The sequence below is a fragment of the Neovison vison genome, chromosome 13 (assembly GCF_020171115.1).
Source record: "Neovison vison isolate M4711 chromosome 13, ASM_NN_V1, whole genome shotgun sequence".
Taxonomy (NCBI): Eukaryota; Metazoa; Chordata; class Mammalia; order Carnivora; family Mustelidae; genus Neogale; species Neogale vison.
In genome coordinates this window covers 127,145,389-127,161,265 of record NC_058103.1, presented here as the reverse complement: position 1 = coordinate 127,161,265, position 15,877 = coordinate 127,145,389, and the positions used below count along the sequence as shown (strand labels likewise).

Below are 15,877 nucleotides of genomic sequence, written 5' to 3'. Positions count from 1 at the left end.
TTTTTTAAATCTCTTTCAAAGATTACAAAGACCTTCTGATGACATGAGGTTTTAGAAGAGTTGCCATTTTAAAAAGCATTCTTTCTTAGTGTGTATTACGCTGTTTCACTTAGAAAATTCACAATTCTTATGTACACAGTAGAAAAATAAAACCCCTAGTACTGTGAATTCTGCTTGCCTGTTGTACATGACGAAGGCTTAGTACATCCCCTTCTGAGGTTTTGTTGTGTGTGTGCGTGCGTGTGTAAGAGGGGTTTCCTGTTTCTGAATAGAATCACCTGGCATTTTCTACAACTAGCACAGTGGCTAAATGATTCAGCTATCTTCAGAGACCTGGGTGGGAAGCTGAGCTCATCCACTTTCTACCCATGTCCAATTTTCCACCACAGAAGACAAACATGGTACTGAATAGTACCATAGATGGAAAGTGTAGTGCTGTAGTATAGCACAAGATAAGTAAAGGACTTATCAGAAATGCAGGGAACAAGTCTTAGTTATTGTTCCTGTAAGGTCAAGCACAGTGTCTGACAATTAATGAAGAAATTGGCAACATTTTCTCAATCTTCTCTTTCTATATAAATACAGAACTGTTGCACACTCTTCACACTAGATAGACCCTTCATATAATTATGAAGGAGGAAAGGTGGTGACAATTGAATTTATGAACCTTGTGAAATGGTAATTTAGATGTATTGCTTACTGAATAACTATCTTAAAACTGGAAGGAAGTTTACAAGTAATTTGGTCCCCTTCCTTTACTGTATGGAAAGGACAACAGAAACATGTAATGATGACTTGACTGCTCCAGTAATGCAGAGGATATGCATCTCTAAGCCCTCTGCTCACTACACCACAAGGGTTTTGATGTTTATGCCTACTGGAACCAAGGTAGTACTATGTCCTGCTACTGATAAATTAGACACCTGAGCCTCAAAGTTGGAAAGACATAGGAATAAACCGGCTGGGGTAGTATGTGAGCTGGCAAGCTGCTGGGCTCTAAATGAAACTGAGGCCCACGGAGAAGAAATAAGTCTTCTTATTGGGTTCATCCTATGAACAATATGTCTGCCACAACCCCATGGTCTTTGATCATCATCATGAATATGGCACAGGCCTATACAAATAACTGTATGCAGTTCTCTCCTGGTCAAACACACCACTCTTGTCTTGGTCTTAGATCAGAATCTACTTTTTAGTCTATCTCTTGTTAACTTATCAAAATAACTGATAGAAAAACCAAACACAAAATCAGCAAAGATATAGAAGAATGCAACAATACCATCAAACAACAGGATCCAATCCATTCAATAACAAATAGAACATACATTCTTCTCAAGTTTCCATGGAACATTCACCAAAATAAACCATAGTCTGGGTCATAAATCAAAGACAGACAAATTCAAATGAATTTAACTCATATAGACTATATTCTCTGATTATAAAAGGATCAAACTAGAAATCAGTAACAGATAACGGGAAAATTTGCAAACATCTGGAAAAGAAAAACACACTTCTAAATAATATGAGTCGGGGTGCCTGGGTGGCTCAGTGGGTTAAGCTGCTGCCTTCGGCTCAGGTCATGATCCCAGGGTCCTGGGATAGAGCCCCGCATCGGGCTCTCTCCTCAGCAGGGAGCCTGCTTCCTCCTCTCTCTCTCTGCCTGCCTCTCTGCCTGCTTGTCATCTCTCTCTGTCAAATAAATAAATAAATAATCTTTAATAAATATATATATATATATAAAAATAAATAATCTGAGTCAAGGAAAAAAATTCTCAAGGGAAATAAATGCATTGAACTTAATAAAAATGAAAGTTCAACATACCCAAATCTGTGAGAGACTAGCTAAAGCAGTGCAGAGAGGGTAATTTGAAGCACCACTGCTTACATTAGAAAATAGTCTCACGTCAAAAAATAAGTGCTATCTCAAAAAAGAAAAGCTTCAAAATAAACCCAAAGCAAACAGAAAAAAGCAAATAATAAAAATAAAAGTGAAGTTTAGTGAAGCTGAAAACAGAAAAATAATAGAGAAAAACAATGAAACAAAAAGGTAGTTCTGTGAAAAAGTAAATCAAACAAACCTCTAGCAAGATGACAAAGAAAAAAGACAGATGACACAAATTACTAATATCAAAAATGAAGCAGGAGATATATTATAGGTCATAAAGATATTAAGAAGATCATAAAGGAATATCATGAACAATTTTACACATATAAATTAACATCCTAAGAGAAATGGACCGATTTATTAAAAAGCACAAATGATCACAACTTACCTAATATAAAATTGGTAAGTTGAAGAGACTTATACCTATTAAAGAAATTAATTTCTAATGACAAAACTCCAGAAATCTCCTGATCCAGAGAATATTGCAGGAGAATTCTATAAAATATTGAAGTTTACACAAAATTTTGCACAATCTTTTCCAGAAAACAGAAGAGGGCACTTCCTAATTTATCTTGTGAAATTAGTATTACCTGATACCAAACCAAACAGATTGTCAAAAAAAAAAAAAAAAAAAAGGAAACAGAAACCTGCAGACCAATGTTCCTCATGAATAGAGAAGCAAACATCCTTAACAAAACACTGGCAAGTAAAATTCAGCAATATATTTTAAAAAAATGTTTTTAAAAAGAATATTATCAAACATATAATGCTGTGAGGCTTATTCTAGGGTTGGAAGATTGGTTCAATATTTGAAAATCACTCAACCTAATCCACCATATTAACTGCCCCCCCAAAAAAGTCACATGATCTCATCTAATGATGCTTAAAATGTATTTGGCAAAACTCAACATCTGTTCATGATTAAAGGAAAAAAAATGACTTTCAGAAAACCAGATATAAAGGGAACTCCCTCAATTTGATAAAAAAATATATATACAAAAATACAGCTAACATTACACTTAATAGTGAAAGACTGAATGTCCTTCCTCTAAGATCTGGAGTAAAGCAAGTTGTCCATTCACACCAGTACTGTTCAGTGATGACTGGAAATTCCAGTCAGTGAAATAAAGCAATAACATAAAATAAAAGACATAAAAATTGGGAAGCAAGAAATAAAACTTCCCATATGACATGATGGCATGTACAGAAAAATCCCAAGGAATGTATCAAAAAACAAACACATAAAACTTGCTTAAGCTAGTGAGTGAGTTTCAGCAAGTGAGAGAACACAAAATCACTACACAAAAATTAACTGTATTTCTATATATCTAGCAATGAACATAGGGAAAAGGAAATTTTAAAATACAGTACCTTTTATAATTACTCCAAAACCATGAAATATTTAGGTGTAAATCTAACAAAATATATACAGAACTTGTATACTAAAAACTATAAAATACTGGATGCAAGAAATTAAAGAAGATCTAAAATGGAAAGACATATCACATTTGTGGATTTGAATACTCAACATAGTGCAGATGGCATTTTTCCCAAACTGACAGAGTTTGGGAATAAAGATACTTAGATAGAGAGACTTACCAGAAAAGATTTTCTAGATATAGACAAGATAATTCTAAAATTTATATGGAAAATAAATGGCTTATAAGAGTTAAAATAATTTTTAAAAAGAGGAATAAAGAGGTTGAATCAATCTACCCAATTTCAAGTCTCATTATGTAACTATAGCAATCAAGAAAGTGGGTATTGACACAGTGATAGACACATAGATAAATAGAACAAAATAGAGAATCCAGAAATAGCCTATGCTGGTTGATTTTTGGCAAATGTTATAAATGGAATTCAACAAAAGAAAGATAGACTTTTCAATAAATGGTGATAGAGGAACTGGATACCCATAGCCGGGGTGGGGAGGGGGAATGGCGGGGGGAACTCAGCTCTAAACCTCGCACACTGATTTTATATAAAGACAGATAATGAATTAAATGTAAAACACAAAATTATAAAACTTTCAGAAGAAAACAAAGGAGAAGATCTTCAGGAACTAGGGCTTAATGAAGAGTTCTTAGTCATTACTTCAAAAGTATGTCCCAAAAAGTATTTAAAAATCAATAAATTGAATTTCATCAATATTAAAAACTTTCCCTTGGTGAAAGATCTTGTTAAAAGAATAAAAAGATAAGCTATATACTGAGAGAAAAACATCTGCAAACTACATCTGGCAAAGGAATCTTACCTAGATTATATGAAGGACTCAGTAATTTAACAGAAAAAAAAATAAACAAAACAAAATAATCCAGTTTTTAAAGGCAACTAAAATAAAGAGATATTTCAATAAAGAGGATATATTGCTAGCAAATAAGCACATAAAAGAAGTTCAATATCATTAACCATCATCAGGAAAATTCAAATCAAACCAACAATGAAGCATCAACCTATTAGATTTATTAGAGTAAGTAAAATTTTAAAAAAATAGTGACAATACTCATTGCTGGTGAAGACAGAGAACTTGGATCTCTCAAACATTACTGGTTTGACTAGAAGATGGTACAGACACTTTGGAAAAAAAAGTATGACAGTTTCTTTAAAAAACTAAACATTCATCATACAACCTAGTAATCATACTACTCCAGGGCATTCATCCTAGGGAATGAAATCATATTTCCATGCATGAAGCTGAATACAAATGCACGTAGTCATTTTATTTGTAATAAACAAAAACTGGAAGCAACAAAAATATTTCTCAATAGGTGTTTCTTCCTGGCATGGAAGATTGCTTAGCTATAAGAAAGAACTACTACTAGTACACACTACTACTGTGTGTATTGTAACACACACAACAACTTGAATGGATCTCCAAATCACGTTGCTGAGGGAAGAAAATTCTATCTCAAAAGGTCACATACTGAACGATTGCAAGTATGTGGCATTCTAAAAATGACCAAAACACAGAAATAACAAATAGTGGCTGACAAGGTTTAGGAATTTTGGAGGAGGGAGGTGGGTGAGACTATGAAGAGGCAGCAGGAGTGGATCTTTATGATGATGAAACAGTTCTGTAGTTTGATTGCCGTGATCCTTCCACCAAATCCACACACAATAAAATGACATGAAATCATGCATACACCTTGCACCCATGCCAATTTCCTGGCTTTGCTGTCATACTACACTCATAAATTCTGTGACTCTGCACCATCTTTGCAACTTCCTGTGAATCTGTAAATATTCAAAACAAAAAAAACTTAAAAAATATATCATCATGGTATATTTTCTATTAGAATAACAAACATCAACACTCACTTCCAATATCCGGCCTCAGCTTTTTATCATATTCTCTTAGCAATTTGTTGAGAATAAGAGTCACATCAGTGTCTTGGGATTTTGGAGCCAAGACCCACTTTTGGTTTGATGATGAATCTTCATATTCATCCTCCTCCACTTTTCTGGACCTGTAATTATGGCACAAAGAGTGAAGTATAAGTTGCAGCAGGGGCCAGGAAATGTCTTAAGCTTGGCTCACTCAAGCACCACTGACATAAGTAGACAGTCCCCAATACTCACAGCCCAATCAATGGATTACCTCTAAAATGAAAACAAAACACCATTTAGAAAGAATCCAATAGGAGGAATGCCACTGCTCTTAACATGTCATAATGTTTTCATTAAATGTCACAAAATGATTCCTCGTCTTTGGTAAGCTATAGGCAAAATGATAAGCAAATCAATGCCAGAAGATCAAACAGCAAGCAATCAGCCATGTTTGGTCCCACCCTGAGAACCTCTGAAGGTTCAACCTTCCAGATGTTTGTCAAATGGTGACTTTATGATGTTGTTTCCATCCCCTACTGCCAAGACCTCGTTTTAGTTGAAGGTGAGAATTGCTTTTGCAGAATCGCACTCACTGAAAATAGCTGAGTCTAACTTTTGTGCTTCTTAAGGAGACTGAAACCTTCATTCTAGATACATGGGGATGTGATGAGGTGGTCTGCTTGGCCAGCACTCATGTGTGGTGGCAAGGAACAAAGATGATGTTTAGAGAATACCCTCTGGTAATTTTACCTCTTACAACAAAAACTGATTCATTTCCTACAGAGCAGATTAATACAGATATTAAAAATTAAAGAAAAGACTTTCTAATATGTCTTAATCATTTGGCCTCTTAATAAATAGGCTGAAATGAATGCTTGAGCATATCTGAGCTTGTCTCGTGTAGCAGGACAGCCGCCTCTCCTGGGTGATACACACTGACAGGAGTACTTGAATGGAGAGGCCTCAGAATGACAAGCTAGTTTTCTCAGTGAGTGAGGCCAAATCAACAACACAACCATTTGGGCTTGAAAAAAGGAAAGCCTCCTTCAGCAGCATTTCCAGGTGGACTTTCATTTACAAAGGCAAGAAAAACTTGTAAAACAACAAACAACTTTGCTTGTTTTCTTATACTTTGTCAATATAAATGCCTTAATGACTTTTTTCTTCACCAAAGAGAACAAAATCTAGAATAGAAAATTGTATTGAGGTTTATTTGTCCTGACTTGGTATGAGATCATTTCTGTTTAGCTTCCCACACAGGAGCCAAAATGTTAAATCATACCAGGGCAGTTGTGCTCTGGGACTCAAGTTTCTTTAAGTTAATTTCTGGATTTGCTTAAGTTCTCCATAATGAACATGAAAGAAAGGAAGAGAAAAAAATTTCAAAAAATCATTTCCTCTACTTTGTTTAAATGCTCACAATCATATAAATAATATCATAATCATGTAATTATATATATAGTATAATAGTATACATGACTTTACATAATATGTAAGTATATGCATATGTCATGTATGTAATACATTACAGTAGTTTTTCTTTCTCTTTTTTATTTTAATTATTTTTCATGTTCCAAGATTCATTGTTCATGCACCACACCCAGTGCTCCATGCAATATGTGCCCTCAATTACCACCACCAGGCTCACCCATTCCCCCACCTCCCTCCCCTTCATTTATGAGTGTTACCTAGCCTTAACCTAGACTAGGGAAGTGTCACATAGTATGGTCCTTTTTTGACTATATACATATATATGAGATTTTGAAAATGAGTATATGGCATATGTCTGGCAGATTGAATTCATTTAAGGTTTTCCTAGGCTTATCTTAGACTATACTTCCATTTCTTGAATATTTTATTGGCTAGAAGGTTAAAATAAATTATCCGCAGAAACTAGAAAATGCTATGAGTTTTTATTTGCACTGAACATTCGCCATCAATAGGAACTTAAAAAGTTTGGGACACAGTCAAGAAGTGATATGCTGCATTTCATTATTTGTAAAATTGAACTTTTAGAAATAACACTACAGAATATAAAATGTCACTGTAGAATATTTTATCAGAAATATTGTCAGGGATATTAATTTTATCATCTTGGAAAAAAAGGAATAGGTTGAAGCAGGTTCTACAGGACATGGTTAGCTGGAAGCAATCACTGCAATTCATTCTGAGGCAAAACCATTTGGAGGGACTACGGACAGAGGGACAGATCACTTTGGCAGAATCATACACAACATTCTCAAGACACGTTCCAACTCCACCATAGTGCTTTCCTCTCTCTCTCTTCTGTCTCTCTGCCTCTTTCTCTCTCTTCTCTCTTCTCTTCCCCTCCCCTACATTTCTCTCTTATCCCTCTCCCTGTGTCCCCTCCCCCATCCCCAAAGACAGCTCACCAGCACAGGCCAGACTGTGCTCTCCATGCCCTGTGATTTTCTACTGCCCCAGTGGTCATATGTACATAGATTGAGCACACTATCTGTTCATCAGTGCTCTGTATACACACAGCCTTCGTTTTTGAGAAAAGACTTGGAGCTACTTCAAACGCAGGTATTATAATGAGCCGAATTCTCCCTCTAGTGGTGACGAGAGGGTTTTCCTGAAATTGCGTAAGCTTCTTCCTTAGAGGCCAAGGCAGGTGAGAGTGGGAAAGAGGAAGGAAAAGCAGCAGGGTCCTCTCTCACCCCTTCAGCAGGTAAACCAGCCCCTGCAGCGCAGTAGCTGGGTTGGGGTACACAATGGCAAAGTGTGGGCAGAGATCCTCTTGTCCTCTTAGAGACCAACACGGAGTTTCTCCCAATCCTCGTCTGTCAGTTTGCTGCAGGACTTTAGGGAATGAAGTAGAAATCTCACAGTGCTAAGTGTCAGACCACCAGCCCCACAGGAAAATCCTCCCTTTCATGAAAAACAAATCTTGTCTCAGAGGACCCACTAGAATATGAATAAAACTAGAATGATCAGCTTTTCTAAATTCTAGGTGGGCTATATATAATCTTTATGAGTGTTCTGTTATCAGGAATGTTGGATCTTAAATACCATCACTGCAATTAGCTTTTCTTAAAAACAAATCAGCAATGTATTGTCATCGTCAAAGAACTGTTCAATCTTCAGATGCTATTTTCAGGTCTTACACCTTCTCTTCAACTAGAAGTACAGAGACAAAATCTGAAGTATTTTTAAACATTAAAAGGAACTCCTAAACCTCAGAAAGCAGTTAAGTGTCTGCAAGGAATCACCAGGGTCCAGGCATGATATAGTGCATTGTAACGCATAATGAGCTTATCCATGGGTGTCAGGAATAGGGTGCTTTTCTCTCCATGGAGTTACCAAACCATCACCACAGAGCACAACTGTCAGAGCCTTTTCCAGGGACTCTGAACACCAGAAAGGCATTCCAGAGGACAAACGAGAACCCCTTCAGCATTAATAATAGTTTTGAAAGATGACACTGGACATCAGATTACTTTACATGTCTGTGAAACCCATTCAAAGAACAAAGACACTTACAAAGGAGAGGCATACAACAAAGCAATTAGTTTAACATTTGGATTTTTTTTTTTTGTAACAGATATGTAACCTCTATTATAAAGGCCAGGGAATGAACCAAGATACAGAACATACTAATATCATTACATCTGCTTTGGTGAAAAGGAAGGATGAAGAATCTTAAGAAATTGTTCATGTATTTGGGAATCCTTAGAAACCCGACTACTTCATGTTAGATACTAAGATATCTTCCTACTAAGCACACATACTAATGAGGACAATAAGCAGCTTTCCTTGTAGCATGTTAAGTAGCTATAAGTCTAAACTATATGTAATTATCTAACTCTGAAATGCAGGTTACTTCATGCAGCTGGCAGCAACAGAAAGGTCACGCAGATGCAACTTCAGATCAAGATTATATATTTCAGACGTCTACATTAGGCCTGTTGACATCTGCTGGTCTTTCTTCCTCTAAACAGAGATACATCCAGGCAGAGCTGACTTCAGAAAGTGCACTTCCATAAGCTTCCCTAGCTCTCTTCTTAGACAGGAAGAAACTTGAGTTGAAAGACCCAAGGAGTACTATGCCTGGTTGAGAGAGCTGCCTGCGTTTCACCAGCGGACACGGTCTCTGGCACATTGTCTGCCTTTCACACTCTCACATCTTAATAGGGATAAGTGGTTTGGAGGAGAGGACTGGGGTTTTCTTTCTCAGGGTCAAACACCCCTGTCAAAAGTGGGGAGTGAAAATGCGGGTCCCTTTATGTCTTCTAAGATTTGTTAATGTGCCTTCCTTCTTCACAAATATAAATGAAAATCTAAGACCTGACATTGCTTGCTGACACCTGCAGGACTAACTGCCCATAGAAAGGCTCTCTAGCTCCCTGGCTTCCAGACTCAGGAAATGAACAAAGAATGTTTTGGGGAAAGGGGCATCCCGAGATTCTTGGGATGAGGGTGTTGGGGGTAATGGAGCTGTTCTGATTTCCAAAGTCTGCAGGCTATGGGCCAAAGAACTAGTCTGGGAGACAGAATTAAAGAAACCAAACCCAGAATATCCAGTTTTATTTACAGCAATAGGGTTTAACTCTTCTGGTTCCACTGCCCTTCCATCCTAATGAGCCATCTTCATCCCTTCCAGGAGCGTTTCTAAGCTCCCATCAGTGGGTTGCTGTTTTAGGAGGCAGATTAAGGGTATTTGGGGTAAAATGATATCTTACAGTTACCAGGCAGAAGCCTTACTATCAATTTCAACGTGTTTGCCTTATGGGGTAAAGGTGTATATGTTCCTGTGTGCAAAAAGTGGCTCATCTAAAAGGGGTGCATGTGTACAGTGTGTGTTTGCAGGCCCTGGCCGGGCGGGGGGGCTGCAAACAGCCCCTTGTTCCAATCCTCTCCCACCTGCCCCCAGCTTGGATGCTCTTTGTCAGTGTGATCCAAACTAGGCAGCTAGGAAATCTTGACTTCTGGCTCCTGGGAGATTTCACAATGATGTAAATTATACAGAATATCAGCCTGTGTATGTGTGTGTGTGTGCGCGCGCGCGCCCCTGGAACACTTGTAGGAAGGGGGTAAATAAGAGGTAGACACCTTCGGTTCTTTATGATAGTGGTTTTCAAAACCCCTTAAAACAACCAGATCCTAAAAGCTTCAGGAGAAGCCCATTAATCTCAGAGTCCCCACATTCGCAGTTGCAGGGAAGGCTGCAGCCACCCAGCCTGGAAAGGCAGACGGCCATGTAAGGGGGCAATGGGACAGGTGAGGTGCTGGCCGACTTCCCCTCTTCTTCTGGTCTGGCCCAAGCGGGCTATGTCGCAACCCAGCCGACGGCGGGGCGCGCGGGGATTCCTTACTGGCAGACAGCGCCCCCCGCCGCCCTCCAGCCGGGCTCAGAGCCCGGGGCTGTGGGGCCCCCGGCGCCACTTACCGCGCGTGCAAGCCCGAGAACAGGCAGAGGAAGAGCAGCAGCTTCGGGGCCATGGTGCGGTGGAGCTTGGGGAGCGGCGTCCAGGGCCTCCAGCCGGGCGCGGCGTCAGCCGAAGCACGGGCCTCGCCTCCTCCCGCTCTCCTCTCTCTCCCTGCCTCCCGTGCCACGGACTGCGGCGCCACACAGACTCCCGGCAGCCGCGGTCGGACAGGTGTGGGCTCCGGCTGCCCGCCGCGCCCCCGACGGCCGGCGGGTCTGCGCGCGACTCCGCGGGGCGCACGCGGGACACCCGGCCACCGCGGCGCGCCGCCCCCCGCCCGCGCTCGGGCGCCCGGTCCGCGCAGCCTGGTGGCTGGAGCTGGTGGGCGCGGGCCGTCCCTGGCCCTGCAGCCCCGCGGCCGGCCGAGGCACTGCCCCCTCCGCCGCGAGCTGAGCGCCAGTGCCCCGGCGGTGGGCTGTGCGCGCGGTGTGAGGCCGCCGCGCGCTCGGAGGTGGGGGCAGCGAGGCGGCCGTTCCTCTGGCAGCGCCGGCGAGGCGGTCCCGGCGGGGAGGAGTTTCCCCAATTACACGCCTGACAACGCGCGCAGCGAAGAAAGCAAGGTTTGAATGGACTCAAGAGTTTGAGGCCGGGAAGGGGGCGGGGCTCAGCGGGAGAGGAGAGGCTTGGGGATCCCGCAGGGAGCATTTAGAAGGATCCCAGGGACTGGCACCTCCTCCTTGAGAGCTAGCTCCCGAGTTGGGCAAAGTGCGTCCCTTCTGTCCTCTCAGCAGACATGATGGTTCTCCCGTGCTCCCTGACCTCCTGTTGCCCGACCTTCCCCGCACATCTTCAGCTAGGTAGCCATGGCAAAGGAGTGAGATGGTTTGCTGAAAGCGCCCCTTCCATGCACATGCCCCGCTAGGTCTACTGAACTCCTATGCACTAGTAAGATTCTGGGTGAAAAAGCGGCTCGCTAGGGATATTTAGGTAAAAGCACTCCTAATATGTACCATTGTAACACATACCAATAAATAGGTGAAAAAGTTAAAGGTAGGAGAGAGAAAGACCCTCAGTCAAAAAGTAGAAGACATTGTTTGATCGAACCAGGAAGAACACTTCGTTCAATGTATTTTCATTCCCCAAGACTGAAAATTGCATTTGTGTTTTCATTTATAATAGTCACCCCTAAAGCTAGTCTGTCACCGAGTATTACAATATTAGCATAGTTTAGAATAAATCCGCTAAGAAGTTTGCTTTTATACTGCAAAAAATAGTTCTTATAAAGTATTTTATATTTGAAATGTTATTCATATAATTATGAAAGAGTATGATACTGTTTCTTAATATTGTCAAATATTTTTGTTCATAAAATATATAGAACAGTAAGTTGGAAGTTGTCTGGTGTTTTCTCTCTTATTTCTAGTTCATCAACATGACCATGGTCATGAAGTGGGGTGGCGTGAAGTCAAGGATGACAGTATTGGTTGCTTCCTTGTCATTACTATCTTCCTATCTCTGTCTGGCCTTGAGCTCACTCTAGCTCATTGCTTCTCAGGGTTCCTTCTGGTATCCTCCTCTGCGTTCCACATCTTTCTTACTTAAATGCACAGACCCCATTCAAGTCTTATTTTCTAAGAGGACCCCCAACATTCCAGCATTCTGCCACTTCCAGAAATTCTTCCAGCTTCATGGGAATATGAGTTTTTATCATACTCTGCCCTAATCTCTAATTTTCTCTATCACACAACTGAACACTTTAAAAATCAGTTAGGTAATGACTTATCATTTGTTACTTGCTAATAGAAATATGTCAAATGTTCACATAGTTTTTAAATGTGTGAGAAAACTGCAAGTAAAGAAAGAATTCTGACCCTCAATTTTTAACACAGCAATAGGAATGTAGGTAAAAACAACCTTCAGATATTGATAACATAAGGGAGCACAGGGCTGAAGTGAAGGCTTTTCTTTGATTAACTCATTTTTAATTCCTAGCAATCTTCCTATTTCAAAGATGGAGGGAAAAATATAGAGAAGTTAGGTCACTTCCCTATCTCACAAGTTGAGAACTGGAAGTTAAAACCCAGACAGTCAGTTCCAATGTCTCAGTCTTAATCACTATGTCATACTGCCTCTCAGATGAGTAGGAACTCAGTGAACAATTGTTGTTTCCTCCTTTGAGCAAAGTTTTAGACTTGTACCTGCATTCTTTATTATTTGAGCATGAGTAAAATGTTTACTAGTTATTTGTAATAAAAATAGAGCAACACTTAAGTATTTTCGAAGCTCTTCTGGTATTTGGAATGCTTTGCTCCACTTACTGGACTTAATGGGTCAGCTTGGTAGACATGACCATTTTACTTTCAAAAGCTCCCTTTCTCATGTTGGGGTCTGAAGCAAAATGTTCCCTCTTCTCTCCTCTCCTCTCCTCTCTTTTCCTCTCTTTTTTTATAAGCGAACTGAGTTGAGAGGAAGGAAAATCCAAAACAAGCTTTCTGGGCATAAGTGTAAAAGCAAAATGCAAGATCCAAAATATAGAATCTGCAAAGGACAAACTTCCAGGCTTTGATTTTTATTTTCCTTGTTGCCCAGTTTGACCGGAGGGGCGGGGAGGGGAAGGGAAGGAAAAGGGATGGGGGATGGGGAGAGTGGTAATCTTTACGGAGCATGCGCGGTGTTTACTCTAGGTTTACCTCCGCTCTCTCCATCTTCAGCACCAGAGACACTGACAGTTCCCCTTGGGTGGGTACGCGGGACTTGATTTCATTCAATTCCCCAAGTTCACAGGAAGACAAAGGAAAATTAAACGTTAACACAAGAGGTAAGGGTTGGGGATCGACCCACTCAACCCAAACACGCGCACTTCTGTGACTTTCGAACATCTTCCAGCAATGCATGCTGTTTGTTTCGATTTTTGCATCCAGTCTAGACTTCAGGATTTCGGGGAAAGACCCGTGCTGGCCTGCACAGCGTGTGGGTTAACCTGCATCTCTGCAGGAGGCGGGAAGAAACCTACGGAGGCAGCCAGACTGGCTGCTTGGTTAGGGATCCTCTTGCGGCGTCTCTGAAAAATACCTCAGGCTTTCTTTCCTGGCCTCGCTTCACCTCCTGCAGGCGTGAAGGAGCAGAGCGAGTCACCGTGCTGAATATAACTGGACCACTGACTGCATCGGCTCTGCATTTTACTCTTTATTGCTTCTGAATTTGGTTTGAATGCAATCTCCCCTGCTCTCAAAATTATACTTCTGAATTATATTATGATGTTTTATAATTGTTTGGGAAAAAAAACTTTCTTCACGGAAAAATATTAAGAGAACACACACAACAAATTGCACTCATCTTAAAATTATGGCTCAATGAATTTTTATACATTCATATGCCATATGTATAAGAATAGCACATATATATCATCCAGATAAAGATTTAGAACATATTCCAGGTGCTCCCTCCCAGTTACTGGGTCGTTTTCCCAGGCAGTCCTGACCCCACGTAAACACTCTTCTGGTTTCTGTCACAATAGACAGGTTTTTGCCTGCTCTTGAAGCTCACACAGAATCATGTAGTATGTTTTATTTAACATGTGATTTACCTCACCCAATACAGTGTCGGCAAGATGTATTCATTCCTTACGCTTTTTTGCTGCACATGGTATTTCATTGTGGTATTCAATATACTACATATTATTTATCCTATATAAACATATTGGTACATTTTTTGTGTAGAAATATGTGCTCATTTCTCTTAGTTTTCTGACTAAAAATGGAATTCTTAGACCACAGGGAGGGTATATGTTTAATTATAATAATGATTACTAAAGAGATTTTCAGAGTAGTTGTATCAATTCACCACCCATTAGCTATGAGTGAGTTCCATACATAGCTTTAGTGAAATGTGATTTTATAGCTTTTTTAAAAAAAATTATAGCCATTCTGTATTTTATTCTAATTCTAATTTCACTGAGCGCCTTTCAAATTCTTACTAGCCATTAGAATATCTTTTATGAAGTGTCATTCAAGTCTTTGGTCCATTTTAAAATTAGCCTGGTCCTCTTCTTTTTATTTATAAAAGCTCATTATGTATTTTTGATATGAGCTCTTTAACATGTGTTGCCATGTGTGTTATTGTCATGTGTTGTCATGAATATCTTCTCTCAGTTGATAGTTTGTCTTTACATTCTCTGAATAGTGTTTCATGAACATTATTTCTTTGTGTCCTATGTAATAAATGATAGCATACTCAACCATCGGAAATATAGAATACCAGGTTTTCTTCAGAAAGCTTTAGAAGAAAACTCCTATTTTAGGTCTAGATTTTGTTTCTAATTAGTTTTAGTATATGACTTTATTTGTGAGTCACTGTTTATTTCTTTTTATGCTAACAACTAACTGACCTAGCATGATTTATTTAAAATACCATCTTTTTAACCACTAAATTTGCATAAATCAGTTGACCATATATGAATGCATCTTTTTTGCTGAGTTTTATTCTGTTGATCTCTTTGTCCATATTTGGACCAATATCACACTTTTGAAAATTACTAAAGCTTCAAAATTATTCTTAATAGCATTTTTTTAGTACTCTGAATTTATTTCTTTAGCTGTTCTAGGCTGGTTGCACTTCCATGCACTCGGGGGAAGTAAGCTTCCTCCAAAATTGTAAATTTTCACAAGCTTAAAAAGTAACTGATAAAAATAATACACAAATTTCATATAATATAATCTACGGTCCATAGTCAAATTTTAGTAATTGTTCCAATTACATATTTCAAAGCGTTTCCTCTCATGTACTCCAAGATCCATTCAGGGTCACACAATTTACAATTTATTGTGTTCCTTTAGTCTGTTTTTAATCTAGAACATTTCTTGGCCTTTCTTGATCTTTCATAACATTGATGGTTTCAATAGTCAAAGTGATTTTGTAGAATGCATCTCAGTTAACGTCTACCTGCTGTTTCCTCTTGCTCAGATTGAGTTATGAATTTTTGGCACAAATCTACCATAATAATGTTGATTTTCTCACATGGGGGCACATATGTTAGTTTATCCTATTATGGATATTGCTGATCACTTGGTTAAATTGGTATCTATTTCTACACTGAAGTAACTTTTTTTTTCCTTCTTCTTGAATTATTGTTAACTATTCTTTAGGACAAATTCTTTGAAAACATTAACTATTTTAGTTATAGCTTACATTGGTGGTTCTTCCCTGCTAGTTGTAAGGATTTATTAATTTATTTGAGAGAGAGAGAGCAAGAGAGAAGTACAAGTGGGGTGAGGGA

At 39.4% G+C, this 15,877-nt stretch overlaps 1 protein-coding gene across 3 annotated transcripts in view; it reads right to left on the bottom strand.

Moving 5' to 3' along the window:
- GABRG3 (gamma-aminobutyric acid type A receptor subunit gamma3) overlaps positions 1-10,743 on the bottom strand; it is a 707,159-nt gene extending 696,416 nt beyond the window's left edge. For all 3 annotated transcript variants that reach the window (XM_044232134.1, XM_044232135.1, XM_044232136.1), the window contains exons 1-2: positions 10,623-10,743; positions 5,204-5,352 (exon numbers count right to left, since the gene is read on the bottom strand). In XM_044232134.1, coding sequence (XP_044088069.1) covers positions 5,204-5,352; positions 10,623-10,675 — 202 coding nt within the window. In that variant the 5' untranslated portion in view covers positions 10,676-10,743. The remainder of the gene's footprint in view (positions 1-5,203; positions 5,353-10,622) is intronic.
- Positions 10,744-15,877: the final 5,134 nt, after the last annotated feature.